At 34.6% G+C, this 22,382-nt stretch overlaps 1 protein-coding gene across 1 annotated transcript; it reads right to left on the reverse strand.

The window, feature by feature from the left end:
- Positions 1–317: 317 nt before the first annotated feature.
- Positions 318–4,357, reverse strand: LOC105793860 (probable protein phosphatase 2C 27). Its single transcript, XM_012622720.2, has 4 exons — positions 3,255–4,357; positions 2,873–3,067; positions 1,699–1,904; positions 318–1,227 (listed from the first exon to the last, which is right to left on the reverse strand). The coding sequence occupies exons 1-4, from the start codon at positions 3,444–3,446 to the stop codon at positions 672–674; spliced, it is 1,149 nt and encodes a 382-aa protein (XP_012478174.1). The 5' UTR covers positions 3,447–4,357; the 3' UTR covers positions 318–671.
- Between the last annotated feature and the right edge of the window lie 18,025 nt (positions 4,358–22,382).

The raw sequence follows: 22,382 nt of genomic DNA on the forward strand, positions 1-22,382 counted from the left end.
TCAACCAAACGAGCACATCTAAAGTTAAAAATATTTGTTTTCCAAACTTTTTCAATTTTATGGAACATTTTAATTAAAACAATAAAATTTTTTCTATTTTAACATATTTTCGACTTCCAAGTACGTTACTTTAATGTTGTCCATTTTCAAAAGAAAACAAAAATAGCTTTTGTTTCCTAAAAACTGTTGACTAATAAATCATTTTTCATTCAGCAAAGTACTAAAAGTGAATCATTATTCGCTAAGAAAGAACCACACCCATAAAAAATCATATTCTTTTTGTTCACATTGCACATAATTTGCATTTGCTGCAGCGCTTCAATAACCAATAATATATATAAAACCAATGGTGAATTTATAGCAATTATTTGATTCACTGAAAACTGCTACGACATATCTCAGGGTTCAGTTTATCTACACAGGATAGGATAGGATAGGAGTAAGCAGATGAAGGAAAAAAAGAAAAGAAAAGAAAAGGAAAAACTGGTTGACCATCGACTCCTGCCAATCCGTACAACATGAGTTATCTCAGATGTACAGGATTTAGAAACTCATAAAGAATCACATGATAAGCATGTCCTTGAAGGAGGATTGAATGTTAGCCTGCAGCCTGCCAATTTTGCCCTCCAATGCCTTCATGTACAACCTCTTTTCATCTATCCACTGTTTCATCAGTTACTATCCAGCACACCCTTTAGAAAATTCAGCCCTTCCGCTGATATGCTCCTCCGAACACGGAACTGTGGTATTTCTATTCGAGGTGGAGGGTCAGTGGAGAAACAAACCACAATTACTGTTAAATTATCACAAGTGTTGCGTTTCAGTGCCTCCCTCACAAGCTCTCTTGAACATCTTTCAGGATCATTATGAACCATCAGCTCCTTCCTTGCCATAGTCACTGCACACTGGCTACTCATAACATCCCACAGCCCATCACATCCCATTATCAAGAATTCATCCTCCTCACTTAACTCTGTCTCTTGCAGCTCTGGCTCTGCACTTAAAGGACAGGCAGATCCTTTTGGCCCCTTCATGTGCCAATCTCCAAGTGCTCGTGCCACAGACAGTTGACCATTCAGGTAACCATCATAAATGACTCCCCCAAGTTTCTCAATTCTTCGTCTTTCACTTGTGCAGTTAGGTTTGTGGTCTTTGGACATTTCAATTGCTCTACCTCGCCTTCCCAACACAGCTCGACAATCCCCAGCATTTGCAATTATCAAGGTCCTACAAAGTGGATGTAAAATACTTTTGAGTTCAGATTTGACCATGCATAATGTTAAATACACCAGGGGACTAACATATCATGCTGATGCTAAAAGTAGAGACAGAAACATAAGTTGTCCTCTACCTCTATATTTTTTTTACTAAGCAATTACAATTTCATTATAAATGGCTTTCATACTTATCCTCAAATGATGAACTCTATATTAAGTTTCTAAGATGAATGAAAACCCCATTCAATTTAACATCGTACAAGTTTCAATTTACTTGAAAATCTTCTACAGAATTGCTCGCGATGTTAAAGAAGAAAACTCTTCAAATCATTAGCTTTCTGTCTTCCTGTTTCTATATTTTCCTTACATCTCACTTTTTGAACAAAATTAATAAACCATGTCCATAAAAAGGCTGCTAGAAGTGGGTTTAAGGAAACACTACCAACAAGGAATTACTATTGCAGATCTGTGGTTCACTTACCTTCCAAAAATAAGTGCAATTAATGCAGTGGTGCCGGAGGATATATCAAGAGAGCTGGCGTCTGCAAATGAATAATCAGCTTTCAGAAAAGCACTCTTGATTGCCTTCTCCACACAAATTGGAAAATGGGAGTCTTCAACTATGAACTTAAGGATATTCTTCCTGATAAATAAGGCTGCATCAGTTCCTCCATGACCATCAAAAACCTGTCCACATGCATTGGCAAGAATCAGTTGATGAGTAAGGCCAACTATGATTCCAAGGCCACCTTTCAGTTGTACATGTAATAGAACTGACATCTGCAGACACCTTAAACTTAGCCATGGTATAAGGAGGCAGAAGATCGAAGGAAGAAAAATACTATAAAGTAATATCCATTTGGGGAAAAGGATTGCGTATGTTAAAAAACTTATAGTATTGCTAATGGAAGATCTGGCTGCAGTTTACAATATCAGAGATGATAACTATATTATCCATACTCTTCATTTTCCCTACAGTCTGTGCCCAACACATTTGGACATGGAGGTATGATCCTCCAAATATATAGAAAAGCTTTGAAAAAAATAAGTATACCCATTCTGGACACATACCCATACGATATACTGACGAGTCTGGGTGACATAAGAAACTAATGAGCATGGTTCCTATGTCTCTCCTCTCTAGATTCCCTTTCTCTGAATGGGATGCACTCCAAACACCATTGCTAAATCTCCTCAATACTAACAACGGTAAAAGTACCACAAAGGCCCCTACATTAGGAGTGAGATTGCATTTTGCCCCCTCTACTAAGAAAAATGAGCAAATTAGTCTTTGTACATTAGATGAAAGCGCAAATTTGTCCTTTTCTGTTAAAAGTTTCATTTATTTGATCTAACGTACAGAGACTAGTTTGCCCATTTTTTGAGGAGAGGCAAAATGCAATCTGACTCCTACTACAGGGGCCTCCATGGTGCTTTTACCTACTAACCACACAAAGGCAAAATAAGCATAAGCTACATCAATGAGGAAACAAGGTTTTCACTGACTAGCAACCATACGAGATGGACAAGCAGAAGGAAGTGCATAAATCAGATACTATATAAATTAAACAAAGTTATCTATTTGATACAATAACTAAGATGGTTCACTAAAAGATTAGTCAGGTCATAGATGGTAGACTGCAACATGATCATACCCCATAGAAAGCTCCAGGAGAAGGAAACTCGGCAGTTGTCCCCAAATGTCCGATAAGATCATCTATGCAAATGTGTTCATCCTCCATATACTGTTTGGGTCCTATTTCAGCACAACTTCCTGATCGCAAAACTGGCAAAAACTCGTTCTTTTCATCAGAAGATGATTTGTGGACTATAATACCAATATCCAATTCCTGAAGAAAAAAGAAGTGTGTGAAAAATGGGAAAGGAAAGATCATCGAATCTAGCGGCTACATATTAAACTATTGGAGTGAAATTGCTAATATGATGTTATCTTCAGCTACTTCTGAATTAATGATCCAACAGCACATCAAATGAAATCAATTAAAAATCTTGCTCAAGATTAGAGATGAAACATACCAGATTAGCCTCGGCAATCAACTTGGCTGAGCCCATGGAATGGCGCATAACTGAGAGGTGGCGGGGAGGTTTACCAAGGGGGGCTCGTTTTACATTATCCAAATTTTCATTGTCCATGTCTGATAAATTATCCTTACTATAACTATCTTCTACGATTTCACATGGAGTTGAAAAATCCATATCTGCTGCCATATTCCTTACTCAACCATAGATTAAAGATCTTAACAACCCTCTCTAAAATTCTTGGAGTAATATCTCAAAACACAACCAAATCCTGAAGCAACTTGTCACAAATCTTCCAAACAAAGCTTGGAGCCAATCTTAAGTTTATTACCAGACAGATAAAATTACTCAAAGCAATCAAATGCCTCGACGAAATTCCAACCTAAAGGAATCTTATACTTTGTGCATTAGGGTTCCTTGGCAACAATTCAAAAATCTGAGGAAACCAATTCGTTGGGTAAAGATGTAAAAATTCTAAAATATGTAGAACCGGGGTCAACTTCCAGATCAAACGAACCTAACCCAGACGGTATCAGAAAAAGAAAAACTCAAAACTTACGATGACTAAGTCTTCAATTACCTCCGAATCAAGCTATCCAACAGCCCATCTAAATTATGGGTTTTTTATAATCACTTGAAGCAATTGACGGAATCTCTCCAAAAAGAACCCCAGATCAGAACTCGATTAATTTACCAAAAATAGATGAAACCAACAACAGCATCACGATATTCATTGAAGGAGAAGAAGAAATGAAGAAGAATTGCACCAATAAAAGGAAAGAAACAATAAAGGTCCAACCAAGGATAGGGGAAAACTGTAAAGAAAATAAGCGAAATTCTCACAAATGGTAAATATGACGATTCTTTGTGCTTTGCCTTTGCCTTTGCCCTTTTTTTTAGTAATTTTTTCTGGGTGAGTTGATCCAAGAGAGAGAAAAAGAGAGAGAGAAGGCAATGGGCGTTGAAAAGAGAGAAATGAGGGAATGGAAAACAAAGGTAAAAACTTGGTGTAGCTGTTGGTTCTTTGTTGCTAATGCTATGTGGTTGGTCACCGGCGATTCCAGGTAATCCGGTGGATCTTCTAAGCTGTCGCGGGCCGAAGATGGCGTTTGTATTGTGGCTTTTAATAATTGGTGGTAACACTTGGTTGACCGGATGGTGTTTTTATTTTCGTTAGTTGCGGCCCCAACTTCCTAGCCGTTGGATCTATCTGTCTTGCTTTTCTTATTTCCTTTTAACGGTTTGAGAGATGAGATGAGACGTTAGGCTCGTTAACGTCCGTTAAGAAGACGTGGCAGGTTGTGATTGGAAGGAAGTTTAGGGTAAGTAAGAAGCAGTAGAAGTAATCCAACTACAACACTTCACTGCATCCATCTCTCTTTCGGTCTAAAATTGAACACTGTTCACTTCTGTATAAAATAATAACACAAGATACGTGTCTAAAATTGAACATTGTTCACTTCTGTCTAAAATAATAACACAAAATAATAACAGTGTTCACTGTTCACATTCTTGCATCCATCACTTATCACCCTTTCATTTATTTTTACTAATATTTTTATAATATATTAATATTTTATTAAATTAAGCATTAATGATTATTTCAATTACAGATTATTTTAAGTTATGATCCTCTACTATCTTTAAATTTAAAATTAAAATTTACATATTCTTAGTATAATCAAAATATCTTTTAGATTTATTTTAAATTGATTCATATCATTCTACTAATAATTGATACCTTTAATTATTTTAATTAAAATATTAATATTGAACTTTTTTTCCTTAAAAAAATACACATATCAAATTTGCAAAAAAAAGAAAGAAAAAAAAAGAAAAATGAATTGGTCATACTTAAAATATTTTTAAGTTTTATAAAACTAAAAAATAAGTCTCCAAAATGCCTTAGACAAATGTTTTTAAGGACCCCACGACCTTTCAAAAATGTTTCTAAGTATTCCTTGTGCACATTTTAGGTTATGTATTGATACTTGTCGGGTAAGTATTGATACCCCCTCAACGAGTACCTAACAACACTATGGATTTCGAAATTGAATCGAATCATCTGGTTGGTTTGAGAATCAGTTGAGCTACCGATTTGGAACAAAAGGTTGGGTCGGTTGACCTGTGACTTGATGACCGATTCGATTTTTTAATATTTTTATGAATTTTTAATGAATTTTAATCAATTCGGTTGGATTAATGGAACTCGTGGTTGGTTCGATTTGACCATCGTTGTAACACCCCGAAAATTTTAATATGACACGTGGCATAATTCCAAGTTTAAATAACAAAAAAATTATGAGAAAAATTTATGGAATGGATCAGATAAGAAATTTTATAAAACGCATTGGATATTGGTGATGGAAATATGTGAAAAGTTGTAAAAGTGAAAATATGACAAAAAGGACCAAATTGTAAAATTTGACAAGTATGAGGACTTATGTGCAAAATTACCCAAAAAATGAAAAACATCAATTATTATGGATTATTTGAAATGAAATGGATTGTGATGTGGTTTGGTGCGATGAAAATCACTTTTGGGACTAAAATTGGAAATTTTAATATAGAGACTGAATTGTAATTTTCTCATTTTTATCGAAAAAATGGTCAAAGTGCAATTTTTACCACTCATAAGGTTATATTAAATATTTATGATGAATTATGACCTTGAATTTGGTCTAAGTATCAATTCTGAGAATAAAATTATGAAAAAAGGGCAAAAAGAAAATTTTGTCACAAAAGGGTAATTTGGTCAATTCTTGAGACTTTTATGATGGAAGTGATATTTATATATGATATTTGATATCTGAAATTATTTTGGATCATTGGAACCTCGTATTAAGGAAATGATCTCCAAACAGACAAATTCGGACTTAAGTTGTCGGACATGGGCCCAATACCCCATATGTTGATATTTTTGTAGAGGATGAGAACCCCTTTTAGCCCAATTTCCCCCTAAAATAGCAATAACCATTGTTGCCATTTTCTTATTTATTCAATTTCTCTCAAAATTTCCACTACCCACCTTAAGATTTTGTTAAAATCTTCATGTAAACAACCTCCTGAGCTCAATTCCTTAATCAATTTAATCATTTTTAACTTAGGGTTTATGGAGTTTTAGCCAATGAAGTTAAAGCTAGAGTGAGAAAGCTTAATAAGGCAAAAATAACTTCCTATGCCCTTATTAGCTTGATATTTGTTAAAAAATGTTATGAGAAAGCTTGGAAGGAATTTTTATTAATTTTTGAATGTATTTTTATTGTATGGAAATAGGGAAATGTTGATTTATGGAGTTCCAAGCTTGATTGAGGATGAGTTGTAGTTCATGGAAGCATAATTTAGTATTGTAGAGCATTCATTGAGGTAAGTATTATGGATATTCACCTTTCTCCTAAGCTAGTAAGCTTAGGGTTTATGAAATTAATATTATAATTAAGCGTATAATTGTGTTAATATTAGTGTGAAATTCCATGGCATTAAGATATGAAATAAGTCATCAAAATGTAAAGTTCTAATTATGTAGCCATGAAGTGCTTCATTAATTAAAATTATGACATAAGAACTTTGGGATGCCATGAAAGTATTAGTAGACATGTATGAACCATGTCACTAATATGGAAAGATTAGATAAGACTACCATGGAAAACAAATATGTCAAAATGCAAAGTTTTACCTTAAGTTGACAAGTGTCACTACAAGCTTAAAGTATCAAAATGGTCGTAAGATTTATGGAAATCTCTTAATATACTTATTTTATTTTTAAGTTGATTTATTTAAGATGCACTAAGTATAATTTTGTATGAAAATATTTAAATGTTGGTTAAAATGTGTTATTGAAAATGTCTATGAAGGTTCAATGGTAATTACCCTAGATTTGGTAATTACAATGGCATTGTCGAGACAACACCTTTCTTGTTGTCGCGACAACAAAGGGTTCTCTGCTTCTTTTCTTTCAATAGTGATAGAGTTGTCGCGACAAAGGTTGGAAACAAGAACTTCATAGCTGAATCAACAACCTTTTTGTCGTGATAAGGACTGGAAAACATAAACTTCTTAGCTGGATTAGTAACATTCTTGTCGCAACAAGGCCTTTCTCATTGTTGCTCCCAGGACTTTTCTTGTATAATTTTCCAAATTCCTTGAGTGTGAAAATGGTCTAATCTACCTTATCAATCTACAACACATCATTCAAATATGTCGAACAATGGTAAAATTGGTTAATGGCATAAAAACTATTATTCAAATGATTTCCAAATGAGGTCTCTATATGGAGATGTAAGTGAAGGCTTTGAATTTCAATAAAACGACATAATGCCATGATTGAAACTACTATTTTATGTTATAGCGGTTGTTTTTGAACTATAACTAAATTTGAAATATAAATTACTGATGTTCTGAAAACACTAACAAGGCCCTAGTAGCTTAGATAAATAGTTTAGGATATGATTAGCAGACCAATAGGGAATGTTTATTTCTAATTGATAGGAGATGCAGTTTCTGTTGGATCTAGTGCCCTAAGTGTAGCATATTCATTTTTAAATTTGTAATTTTTTCAAATAGATTGGTTAATAAAATAATTCATGGATTACAATAATATACTTTGTATAATGTCTTTTATGTGGTTTTTACATACAAAGCAAAATAGAAGCAATATTGGCTCATTGGTTGTTTAATGTTTAAACTACTACTAAACGATATTATGTGGTTGGATTGTAATACAATTTAACATCCTGCCCGATGAAGACCTAGTATTCAGGTGTTGTTTTAGAAGTAAGAATTTTGGATTGAGTTCTGAATAAGTAAAGTGATGGACTCATTTGAGAAACAAAAGTTCAAGAGTACGCCTTTGGGCGAAGTCCTGAAAGTTTGAAATATAGTCCATAGGAATAAGGCTTAAGAGGAAAGTTTTAAGTGTCCAACGTTAGGATTGGATTAAGTATAAGTTGCTTTCCAAGCGCGTCTTTGACGCCTTAGTCTGGCGTATTCTGGAGGAACGAAACTTATGGCTAAGTTAAGTACGACGATTCAAAGAATAATGGTAAGAGTGTATAACTCTCTAAATTAGATGTATAGTTATATAGAAAAATGACATGTGAAGAAGTGTTTGCCTAAAAAGGTTGATCTTGGTGTATAGAACAGGCGAACCAAGAATGTTTTGTTTATATAGCCCTCTATAATAGGAATAATTAAAGAATCATAGGGAGGAATCTTTGACTAAGTAGCAGTACTCGCCCAAATGCATTTTTGACGTATAGAATTGGCATACTCTAATATGAAAATAAGTAGACTAGGATTCTTAGTCAGATTAGGATGATAAGTGAAACGAAAGTGATGGTTACGAAAATGATGATTATGAGGTATGAGGCCACGCTAGAAGGCATAATGCCTCCAGTGACCAATGTGGTCCTGTACTAATTGATTTGTTATGAGGTATGAGGTATGACGAAAGTGATGGTTACGAAAGGGATGGTTATGAGGTATGAGGCCACGCCAGAAGGCATAATAACTCCAATAACCAATGTGATGGTTACGAAAAAGGATGGTTAATGAGCTTTTTCTCAAGCAAAATAGAGTTTTTAGCGTGGTTTTTCGTTATTTTTTTATTTTAATATTTTCAAGTAATAAGTGAAAGTATCTCATTTTTGTCTCATTTTTGACCCAAATTGACCAATAGCACCATTGGTAGGCCTAACGTGTGTTTGAGTGCTGTATGGACGTGTTGGAGGTTGAAAATGAGTGAGAACGACATCTAGGAAAATGGTATTAAGATATCCAACCCCTGGAAACGTGATACCTCCGACAATATAAAAGACCAAGGAGACCTTTAGTGGTATCACGATATCCACCTTTCAAGGAAGATCCTAAGTTCAACACTACTTGAGATATTGTGATATCCTCTTCTGGGTATCACGATATCACCTTCATTCGGGGGACAAACTTGGACAAAAAGGGCAACCTCTGTCTACCTGGTCTACCAATCACACAAGACCCTGATCTACTATGATTCAGTGTAGCAGATTAAACTAATCATCGTACTTTAGGAGCTTGAAAACAAGAATTTTCAGTTGGTTTGAATTATGTTTTCTTAAGTTTTTAATAAGATAATAAAATGTGCAAATTGAGTCTTCTATTGACCCTAGGGGCCGAATGAGGCTTAAGGGTGAGCTAACGCACTTTGTAAGTGTACATGAGACCTTTACAAGGCATATTAAACTGATACTAGTTGCTATGTCAAAACACAGGATGACCGATGTCGTAACAGAGAGAGTAGAATGGAGAAACCTCAAGACTGCCTTAAATGTTGCGACACAGCCTAAGGGTGTCGTGACATACCCCTGAAGATATCCCAAAAGAAGTATACTTACTACAATGTCACGACACAGGTTTTGGTGTGTCGCGACATCGAATCTGGGACGAAAATCAAATATGAAACAAGGGCATTTTGGTCTACACAATCAAACTTAAAGCTCGAGAACTTGAGCTAACCTAGGGTTAAGGACAACGACCACCTGAACTCTATAAATAGGCTTCTTTGGCACCTGTTATAAACAACATTCACTTAGCCTAGATTTTATTTAGTAAATTTAGTTTATTTTTTCTTTCTTTTTTAGGTTTTAGAATTTATTTCAGTTGTTCTTCGTTGTTCTCAAGAGATCTGAATTGTGGAAAGCATTCAAACTTTGTGGATTTGAGATTAATCTTGATACAATCAGGCTCTTTCATATACTTTATAATCGATTTAATTAGTATGCTTTCTCTTTATATTGATTTTATATTGTCTATGAAAACCATGAGGAACTAATCCCTCTATGGGGGATTAGCGAGTGGAGGTATGATCTATTAACTGTTTTGTAGGGTTACCTAACGGATCAATTGTTTGGGAAAGGAAGAACGTGAACCAAACCCTGGGCCTGGCAACCTTGAGAAGTCATCAAGGTGAGAATTAACCCAAAATTGGTATAACCCATCCGTGAACACCTTCACCCCAAGCCAGTTTGGACTGTGAGGTGAGAAGATAAGTAGTCATTGTCGACTCGTTATGTTAGTGGAAGATCGAAAGATCCTGCTGGGGTAGTGACTAGTTGATTGACGAGGAGCTCGAAATGACAGTTGATGGGGATTACCTATAACACTCCTAACCCTCTCCATCGTCGGATTAGGGTCACGGGCATTACTAACACGTCATACAATTAATCAGTCATAATTACACATATATATACTAGCCATTAACAATATAATATACAGGGGCAAGTCACAAACAATCAGATCATATCATACTAGAATATTATACAATCGAATAATGATTCATGCTATGCAATGCTAAACTTGGTCTTCCACTGTTTACACTCTTATCACTATTTATCCCTTCTTAAACGTCAAAATTCGAAAACATACAAGACTATTCCAATTATTAACATCAGAGTATTGTTCCATACTCCATTTACGATTATCTTTTTAATTTATCTTCGATGATGTTAGTGGAATGCTCTTAATTTAGGTTTGCTAATCCACCCCAATTCAGAGTAAAAGTTACTCTTACAGCCCCTATTACGAAACCCTAAAAGTAGTTTAAAAATAGGCAGGGACTAATTTGAAACAATTCTGGAAGTTTAGGAAATAATTACAAAAATTTTGATTTCAGAGGTCATACACCCGTGTGGCCAGGTCGTGTAACTCTCTAACTTGGGTCACATGCCCATGTGTGTTGCCCGTGTGTGACACACGCCTGTGTGGCCAGGCCGTGTGCACCTAAAAATACCTTAAAACTCAAGTTTACCATTTCCTACTTACTTGGGCACTAAGAAACTTAATTACCAATCGTTTAACCTATTCAAAACATGATTAAACATGCCCAAAATACACTAAATTCATCACCTAATATGCCTAACCAATGTACCCTTATTGGTACCACATTTTATATGTTCAAATACATCACAACACATCAAACATTCAAGACTTTAATTCATATCACATTTACCATAATTGAACTATCACTTAGCTATTTAAGCTACCAAAATTTAACCTAACACATACCAAATATAAACTAGGCTAATATACCAACATAGCCTCAACCACAATCATATACACATTTAAGCATCATTCACTAGCAACTAAGATAACCACACCTTATAAACAATATCAACCAAAGACTTCCTAGGTACATGCCATTACAAAGTGAAATATCACCACACTTGAGCTCGAGATTTGTGATTTGATGCTGAGTCGATAATAATTCGAATAGTACTTAGCCTGCGCAAGGAAAACAAAACCGCATGCTGAGTAAAACTCAGTGGTATTTCAATAATCCGAATAACATAAACTTGATATAAGCATTTAAAATGAAAATGCAACAAGTAAGCTATGTTCATTTGTTTCAATTCAATAGTATAATTTTTTCTCATTCCTTATTCACATCTACTAAGATTTTCACATATTCAAATATATAAGTATATATCAATGGCATTTTATTTAACATTGTAATACATTATCTCATGCAATGGAATGATTCATATACTTGATCAATACTTGAATTCATTCAAGTTTCACATCTCAATTCATCATTTCATATCTCATTTCTCATATTATAATCATTTATCATATTTGCCATTTCAATATTTTCTCATCTCATATTCATTTCTCATCTTTTCATTTCAATATCAATCACATAAATTATTATTTTACTTTCCCCCTATTAACATGACAAGGACTCGGACGGATACATGGATCCAACCAACACACCAATTTGGCATCTAGTGCCTCATCGGTTAAACTAAAGTAAATTGGCACTCAGTGCCTCATCGACTTGAGGTTGAAGTAATCCTTGAACTCTTTCTATCCTATGGCATGCTATCTATATCCAACTCAGCCCGATACAGTTAATAGGGATTCATTTCACTTTTCAATACAACCAATGCCTCAATTTCATGAATGTTTATCATCACATAAAAACATATATTCAATTTGATAATAATCACAATTTTCTTAATACACATATATTCATAATATACAAAATCAATCCATTTCATTTCAATTATGAGTTTAATTCAATCCCAAAGCACCAAAGTACTCACCTCAAATGCTTACCATACGCAAACAATTATCTATGCAATAATCTACTATTTAATTTGGATTATAGAAACACAAACCATGATTTCCGAGCTATTCGACGTCGATTTTATCCTTCCCCTTTTTACTCTAGGATTTCGGTACGACGTTAGCTACGGAATAAAAAAAATTAAATCACATTAATATTAACATTTCAATTTCACATTAATTTTAAAATTTCACACTATATTTTGCTTATTCTTCAATTTAGTCCCTAAATCGAGACAAATTTTAGCCTTCACATTTAACTTCATATTTTTATACTAATTTCACTCTAGACCACATTTAGCTTCCTCTTTTCCAATTTGACCCCTAAATTTTAAATTTTTCACAATTTAGTCCTTATTGCTTAAAATCAACAATTAATCCCATAATTTAGTATTTTTCCATTTCTAACTTAAAAATCTATCAAAATAATCCCTAATAAACTATTCAACAATGTCAACATCTAAAATCTTGAACAATACTAAAAATTACAATATGGGTTGGGTAGCCCTAAATACCGGGGTTCCAAAAATATAAAAATTACAAAGATAAGGACTAAATTGCACTAATCAATTTGGGTTTGAATTTCAAAACCCCTAGCCGTGCATTCTCTTCTTTTGTTTCTATCTTTCCTTCGCTTAATTTGCATGCATCCACTTGCCTTTCTTTTATTACAACTTTCATTTTAATTATTATTATAATATATATACATTGATGTTAACATATACATATAATATATACATGCATTTTACTTAGCTCATGGCCGGCCACTTATTTACAAACATTAATTAAGTGGCATAGTTGTTACTTTAGCCCCTTAAGTGTATTTCAATTTATAATTCAACTTTTAATCCTTACACAATTTAGTCATTGTACCTTAAAAACTCCTAAATTCACAAAATTTACTAATCCAAAAATTAATTAGCTACTAAGCTAGCCTCGTAAATATTCCAGTTTATGGTTACGGAGTCCTGAGAATACAGTTTTGACACCCTTGACTATCGGGTCATTACATTACGAAGCAAGCTAATCACCCATAATCAATATTTGATTCATTCTCCTTTTTTATCTCTTGAAGTTTATTTTTTTTATGATATTTTGTTTTATTATTTTAAAAACCTTAAAAATCCTTTATTTTATGTTTTCATACTATAACTAATTTAAAGTACTAATTAGATATTTTAGTGTTTAGGTTAGAATTGATCTAGCACTCGCCTCACTTGGGTATGATCCTTGGAGTACTCACTTACTCCATTGTAAAACTATATTATAATTTGACCCGTATACTTGCGGATACCGCCTCGTACTTCTATATTTTATTGTAGTATTCACACTCTGGACGTTAGTACGTCCAGAGGCGGTCCCACACTTAAGTCATTCCTTGTTCTTAAGCAACATGAACAAAAACAAGAAATAAAAATGACAACCATTGACCAAATATGATACAAATATTGAATTCGGAGCAAATGACTTAGGCATTTTACATTCACTTACAAATTTAACATGATGAATAATTGATTTACCACTTTTGACCAGAAACATCTAAGTTCAGTATGTTACAAAGTATACAAGCATTAAGGGTCTTAACTGTAGGGATCCATCAATAAATCATATGAGCACTTTGATTATCCGAGCAGAATACAAATAGTCATTTATGCGTAAGTTTAGTATGATGTCCATTCATGTATAAGGATATTTAGGTCACATAAGTATTTTTGACTTGTAACATTCTGAGGCTTAGGACAGTTATGGAATTCAAAGATAGTAAGCATCAGGAGGGTTACAAACACGAAAATAGTTTGGCACATCATATTGGTCCCTATTCTTCTCCTTTAGTGACCCTGACCCTCTCACCTTCATTGTCTCTCCATATATAAGAAGTCATAACATGACATAGTAACTACGACTAGCCTTACGAGTTTTTGTGCACTAATGAACAAGTTTTTCTTTCTTTTGTGGCTTTGTGACTTTTCTCTTTTTCAATACATGTCACTCATGAATGCTTTTTTGCTGGTACAATTGATTGCTTAATACCTATTTACAATGTAACATATATAACTTAGTAGTCTAATAAAAAAAATTAAAATCACCTACCATTATGCCAAATTTATTTGTAAATACAGGTAACCTATGTACATGCTCTTAACCAATCACTTTTATTTCTACAAGCTCAAGCACACAAAATACAAGAAAAATCAAAGAAAAATCAAAGAAAAATGTAGAAACAAATAAACAAGTTTTCTATGTTACCCCTCACAGTTTAGTTGACACATTGTCTTCAATGTGTAGCCCATAAATATAAGAAAAGAAGTTACCCGATTGATCATTACCACTCTTATTGCTAATGGTGGGTGCTTCTTCCTTTGATCGTGTTAAGCTCGAATTGTTTGTGTTTCCTTCGTGTTGGGTTCCTAAATAAAAAACCTAAACAAGACATAACTAAAAATAACTATTAATCCTAATCTTATAGTTTTTGAATCAAAATTATCCAATAATTAATACAAGTCTTTGAAAAAAAATAAAAATGTTCAATCCTCCTCCTCATCCCACTGTGGTGCTTGCATAATTTCCATCGTAGCTTTTCCCTTTCCTTTGACATGTGTTTGGTGAGAGCTCCCACCCGTTGAAGGTGTATGGCAAGTTGGGCTTCGTATGACAGACCCGTTTAATATAGGAAATTGTGGCTGGAATGCCACTTCATATTCGTCCTCTATTCCAGGGTACTATTGAGGACCACCTTCCTCCTTAAGGTTATCCCCTTCATCCTGATGAGTCAGAGTCGGCCTAAACATGTTTGGGGGATAATTCAGAGTGTGTAACCCATTCATTTTTACAAATTCCTAGAGTATTGAGCCTGTTTTCTGCATCCATCTTATCATTCTGTCGAGTTTTGCTTCTATGTTTTCGCGGGCTCTCTTCCTATCCTTCAATTGATCTTTCTGTTTGAGCAATGCCGGCACATCCATTTTTTCCTTCCTCATTTGATTCCATTCTTTAATTTGCTTTCGCTGAAACTCAATGTACTGGGTATATATTTGTCTCCAACGATACTTCTTGTTGGCTTTATAAATTGTTCGTTTTCACTCATTGGCACTTTTTCCTGGTGATATAGTAGTGTTACAAGATGGGGGAAGAAGAGTCCGGATTTCTAGCTTTATACACACTGTTTCATTTCTCGAAAGATCCAGTGCTCTACACAAATCTGTTTACGCTACAGAATACTATATAACAAAACATCTCGAAAGGAGTTAACGTTAGAAACATTCAACGCGGGTGCAATTCTAGTGCCAATGAATTGCATTCGCATCTTAGCAACAAGAAACATAATGACTTGATTGAAATTCGTTGGAAGCTATGTGTTTGGCGTGTAGTTCCAGCTACTCTAGCCTTGTGTTAAATATTTTATAACATCTTCCATGTTAATATTTTGAAATTTGTCTAAATTAGTACAATCAATAAAATCTTTTCATAAAATGGGATGTTATAAAATTTGCAAATATCATTAGGGGATTTTGGAATGTCTTCCTTTTGTACTTCAACATCAGTTACGACTGCATTATAACCTCGTTTAATCACTTGATCCTTAAGGGACACATAAAATTCTTGAACCACAGGTATGATTGCATTATTCATGGGAGTACACAGAAATGCTCCCATTAATAATGATCCAAAGTCTAGATTTCTTTACAGTGGACCATGAAGAGTTCAAACCCTCATTCCTAGATTATTAATGGTTTCCCTTATGACTCAATAAAATATTTTTCCATGTTAATATTATGAAATCGAGATGAGTTCAAAATCCTCAATGTTTTTTGAACCATAGTTCTCTTGTTCTTTCTAGGAGGCATTTTATAACCGAAATTTCTAACAAGGATGTAAACAAATAGTGAATAATATATCATTAATATGAAGAAAGGATTACTTAACCTCAATGTCTTGTTAAATACTTTCATTGCTCCTCCAAGGACTTGATGAAGACTCCAAATAAAGCTTTAAAAATTATAATGAGAGGTTGGTGTGTTTTAGGGTTTAAGAGGGAAAATGGGTTTTAAGGTTTATAGAAGAGGTTAATGGTTTAAAAGGGGTTAGAGTATAAGTTTCATGTGTTTTTAGGTTTTAAAAAAAGGTTTTAAGTGTTAAAAGTTGGGTAAATTAAGGGTTAAAATTGTGGGTTGTGCAATTGGGTTGGGTTGACTTTGCATAAAATTGCAGGGATGTCACGACATTGGGATTCTGTGTCGTGACATCCCTAGCAAATTGCTCATGTTGCCACATCCGGGTTCGATGTCGTGACATACTCTGCAATTTTGAAATTCTAAGAAATTGTCTTATATGTCACGACACAAGTTAGTGATGTTGTGATATCAGGTTGATTTTTGAAATTCTTCGTTACTGCCTACGATGTTGTGACACGGAATTGTCTGTTTCGCAACATTGATCTTGTTTTCCAAAATTGTTGACCTTCAGAGTGCTTCAAGTGTTTGTCAAAACTATTTTTGATCTACCTATATTGTTTTAATGAATTAGTTAGTGAAATATACAATATGTAGAATTAGTAAGAGTCTTACGTAAGGATGTTCGGTTTTACTGCTTGACTCGTCCGTCACCTCAGTCAATATACGTCAATGGGCTCCTTGTAGTTTGATTATATCTGTATTGGTTCAACACTCATCATTCCATTTGACTCGTCTACGATTGTCTCTTTCTCTAAACTCGCCTTTCTGGCCTACTTGGACAACTAATAGTTCTTTTCGCAAATCATAGCTGTTACTTTTTTAAGAAGCTACGTAACCACTCAACCACTTTAGCCTGCGCTTAGCATTCTTGCTTCGTAAAAAGGTTGGAAATTCTAGTTCATACTTTTCGTTTATTATATCTCTGCTCATCTCATCGATCCAGAATAGGTTTTCAGGTTTACTTAAGGTGATGATTGGGACAGATGTTGGCAAAGGGGTTAGCTAGGGATTTTGCACTAAGTCTCCTAGATTCCAACTCTGCAGACTTTTAAATTAATCCATTTATGGTCTTTTGAATTCCTCCATTTTTTTTACAGATAGCTTTCTTGCATAGCTCCTGTAGTGTCCAAACATTCCGCGATGCCTCTAGCTCAAGGCCTATGCTCATCAGTTGTCCAACTTGATCGAGTCTTGCTATATGATCATAGGTCCATTGTATATATATACTTTTCCAATTCTGTTCAGCACCTGGAAAATTCCTAGGCTGCCAAATCTCTTGGGTGCCTGGTTTAGGACTAAGGTCATGCAATGGGTAGTCAATTCAAGTTCATCAGCTGGGACTACTAGTATCTCTTTATTTTGCTCTGGGAATTCTGGAATCGATAGTCACTCTTCTACTAGATCAACCATAATTACTATTGTCTCTATTGGTTGGTTTGTGGTATACTATTCTTGTGTTTCGGCTTTATTGGCAAAACCTAAGATTTTTGGGACAATGAGTTCCATTCTAATCTGATTCTTCGGTTCACTGACCATTTTCTCCACTAGCTCTATATCTTCTTTTTCTGTAGTTGCGTTTAATTTTTCTGGATATTCTTCTATCTGTTGAGATGGATAATAGTCTGGGAGTTCTCCTTTTTCATAAGTGTATATAGTGACATTCTCTTCTTTGCTCAACTATAGAGATAACACCTCTTGGTACCTTTCTGATGGTATATCGATGTGGTCGTTATCGTTTTAGAAAAGAACTGGGGTTTCTCCCTAGAGTTGACTTAATTCAAGCATTAGTAGTCGTTGGTTCTCATGTATCTCTCAGTCTTCTTAGACTCATTCGTAAATATCTTCGTCATAATTGAAGTCTTCATCGAACCACATATAATCAAAGTTATCCATGGCTTTGTACTGACTGATTATTTGGTTGATGGTGTCTAGGGTTCCTAAAAAAATGTTATAAATGTTAATTAAAAAAACAAATTGAAATTCGTAGTTATAACCTACAAATTTCCTAACTATTCTTTTTAAAGTGAAAAAATTAAAATCGATCTAGTGACATTGCCTCCCCGGCAATGGTGCGAACAATTTGACCGCCTCTGGATGTACTAACATCTAGAGTGTGGATACTATAATAAAATATAGAAGTACAAGGCAGTATCTGCAAGCATACGGGTCGAGTTGTAATATAGTTTTACAACGGAGTAGGTGAGTACTCCATGTATCTTACCCAAGGGAGGCGAGTGCTAAATCAATTCTAACCTAAACATTAAAAGATCTAATTTGTACTTTATATTAGTTATAGTGCGAAAGCATAAAATAAATGATTTTTAGGGTTTTTATAATAATAAAACAAAATATCATAAAAGAAATAAACTTTAAGAGATAGAAAAGGAGAATGAATCAAATCTTGATTATGGGTGATTAGCTTGCTTCGGTAATCCCCATCAACTGCTGTTTTGGGTTCCTCGTCAATCAACTAGGTTCTAACTGGTAGGATCTTTCGATCTTCCACTAAAATAACGAGTCAACAAAGACTACTTATCTTGGGTTAATTCCCACATTGATGACTTTTCAGGGTTGTCAGGCCTAGGGTTCATTTCACGTTCTTCCTTTCCCAAATAGCTGATTCGTTGGGTAATCTTACAAAGCAGTTAATAGATCATATCTCCACTCGCTAATTCCCTGTAGAGGGATTAATTATTCATGGTTTTCATAGACAATATAAACTCAATATAAAGAGAAAGCATACTAATTAAATCAATAGTATAGAGTATATGAAAGAGCCTAATTGTATTCAGATTAATCACAAATCCACAATGTTTGAATGCTTTCCATAATTCAGATCTCTTGAGAACAACGAAGAACAATTGATATAAATTCTAAAACCTAAAAATGAAAGAAAAACTAAACTAAATTTACTAAATAAAATTTAGGCTAAGTGAACACTATCTATAACATGTGCTAAATGAGCCTATTTATAGAGTTCAAGTGGTCGTCGTCCTCAACCCTAGGTTAGTTGACGTTCTCGAGCTTTAAGTTTGATTGTGTAGACCAAAACGCCCCTATTTTGTATTTGATGTCCATCCCAGAGTCGATGTCGTAACACACCAGGACTTGTGTCGTGACATAGCAATTAGTATACTCCTTTTGGGATATCTTCAGGGGTATGTCACGAGACCCTCAGGCTGTGTCGCGACATTGAAGGCAGTCTTGAAGGTTCTCCATTCTGCTCTCTATGTTGTGACATTAGTCATCTCGTGTTTTGACGTAGTGACTAGTATCAGTTTAATATGCCTTCTATAGGTTTCTTGTACACTCACATAGTGCCTTAGCTCACCCTTAGGCCTCATTCGGCTCTTAGTTTCAATAAAAGACTCAATTTGCAAATTTTATTAACTTATTAAAAACTTAAGAAAACATAATTCAAACCTACTAAAAATGCTTGTTTCAAGCTCCTAATGTGTGATAATTAGTTTAATCTGCTACACTGAATCACGGTAGATCAGGCCCATGTAGGGGAATTTTTGGCATCGAAAAGTCATCAGAATACCCTTCAAAATAACCAAAAATTATAGAGGAGGAAAAAGACACATTTAAATTTGTTTTAGGTTTAGTTTTCTCTAATTTTCTCTGCACCTTTCTAGGGTTTTTATCTTTTCTCTTCTTCTAACTTAGATTAGACTTTACTTTTTACATTTACTTCTTATTCTTGTTGTTAGTTAACACTGTAGATATGGTATTTGCATTTCTAGTCCCTGTACTTTGCTTTCAAAACTCCCTAAGCTTTAGTTTAATGCATTTCAATTTATTTTACTTTAAATCTATTAAAGATTGTTCCTTTTATGTTTCTTGCATTAGATTTTCTTGTTAGATGCTTTTGGTTTCATGATATGACCTTTACAGGGGTTGGTTGATAGAGATATGAATAAACTAAAATCTTTGGAACAAGGACTAAATCATAACAAATTGGACTAATTTGAATAGAACTAAAAACTTAGGTAGTGACGCCCTAACGGAATTTGAAGATAATGTGAGACCAATAGGTAGTCTTTTCGCGCACCTGTTTGGTAGTCCCGGATTAATCGACGAGATCGAGAGATAAACTGGACCAAATTCATTTAAGTCGGTAAAATTAAGATTGAGAGATAAAATGGAGCCACTTAGTAATTTAAGCGATTTATGTCTCGAGCCTGAGATTTGGTGAACCACATCGAAGTCAACCAACCCCATTAGATATTTGCTAGATAGTCTCTTAGTTTTACATTTCTTGCAATTTAGTCCTTAGGATAGTTAATTTAGAAATTAGTGTTATAAATCATTGTTTATGCTTTGTCGTACTATAGAAATTAGTGAGTAGCTAGCTAGACTCCTGTCTTGCATGTATTTTTGAATAGAAATCATGAAATAGCCGACTCCTTTGGGTTTGATTCTTAGAATACTTCAGTGTTTCATTGTAACACTATAATTACAACTGACACTGTACGCTTGTAGTAAAACCAAACTTAAAAATAGTTTCATAAATTTAGTGTTTTGATGTGCTTGTATGCGCTGTTTTTGGGGAAGACGATGTAAGATTGAGTAGTTTTTAGTGTGCACTTGTAGGTAGAGATAAGTAACCAAAGTAAGGTTTATAAATACAACCTTATTTTTTTTGTGTTTATTTTATTTTAAGAGTTAATTGACTTTCTTGAATCTCTCGTGCTTGTAGGAACGTTGTATGACTCGAATTGGTAACGGATTCTTGCCATTTGAGCTAGAACTGGAATGTATCATCACACACGCAAGAAGGGCGCAACATTTGAGAGACATACCATTTGCACCGAGGGAGAAACCTTTCGAAAATGCACAAGAATAAATTTGACAACCACTATATCCACCCATGGAGCAAAGAACTTTGTGCGACTATGCAATGCCCAATTTAGATGCTGTTCGAGGTAGCATTAATCGGCTGATTATTAATTCTAATAATTCAAAATTAAATTAAAAATAATCTAAATGATCCAATTGAACCTTCAATTTCGAGGGTCAATGAATGAGGATCAACATCTTAAGCGATTTCTAACCATTTATGATACTTTCAAGTATAACGGGGTATCCGGTGACGCTATTTGTCTTCGGTTTTTCCCTTTTTCTCTTACTGATGATGCTTTTATGTGATTAGATTTGCAGCTGGTAGATTCAATCAACACTTCGGTTGAGCTAGCGAGCAAATTTTTGGCAAAATATTTCCCACCAAGCAAGACCATGAAAATTCAGATGGGCATTACAAATTTTCAACAATTGAAAGGAGAGTTATTATACGAGGCTTGAGGGCGCTTCAAATTGATGTTGCGCAAGTGTTCATACAATGGTTTACAAGATTTGTTGGAACTTAAAGTCTTCTACAATGGAATTGACGAGAATTTATGCTCTGGCCTTGATGAAGCATTTGCCGGAGCCTTCATGTCATCTCATTGAAGATATAGCGAAGAACTCTTATTTGTGGTCGGCTAAGCGGTTCACATATTGAACTAAACAAGTGACACCAAATGCTGTTAATGACGAGGATAAGTATAAACAAGATTAGAGATGAGTGCGACTAAGACACAAGTTCAACACCAGCACAATCTAACGCATTTTAATGTAGGACAAAACATGGAAAGCAACCATGTAGAGGTGAATTATATGGGGAATAGAGGATATAACCCTTACTCCAATACCTATAACCTTGGGTGGCATGACCACCCTAACCTTAGGTGGGGAGGAAACCAAGTGGGTTCGTCAAATTAAGTGAACCAAAACGTTAACCCTCTAAAACCTAATGCACCATATTAACCTCAAATACCTTTTAGGGCACCCCAAGATCAAGAAGGAAAACTAACCTATAGTAGTGACCCTCCATTGTCGATTAGGGTGAGTAAAGTAGAGGAAGGTTTGCATGTAGTGCGAGCTGATGTGCCTAAATCCATAGCCAATTGGACCAAGTTTTGCAACTGTTACAAAACAATTTAGCCTCTAGCATACCCAAAAATACCGAACCTAATCCAAAAAGAGAATGAAATGAGCACGCCAATGCGATTAACCTTAGATATGTAGCTGTGGT

Source organism: Gossypium raimondii, chromosome 3 (assembly GCF_025698545.1).
Source record: "Gossypium raimondii isolate GPD5lz chromosome 3, ASM2569854v1, whole genome shotgun sequence".
NCBI classification, from domain to species: Eukaryota; Viridiplantae; Streptophyta; class Magnoliopsida; order Malvales; family Malvaceae; genus Gossypium; species Gossypium raimondii.

Bases quoted from the DNA above. Each gene is read 5' to 3' on its own strand.
- LOC105793860 (XM_012622720.2), bottom strand. From the start codon at position 3,446: ATGGCAGCAGATATGGATTTTTCAACTCCATGTGAAATCGTAGAAGAT. The intron at 1,905-2,872 runs GTATGATCATGT...GCATGTGGACAG, and splicing joins CTCCTGGAGCTTTCTATGGG to GTTTTTGATGGTCATGGAGG. The intron at 1,228-1,698 runs GTAAGTGAACCA...TCCACTTTGTAG, and splicing joins ATTGCACTTATTTTTGGAAG to GACCTTGATAATTGCAAATG.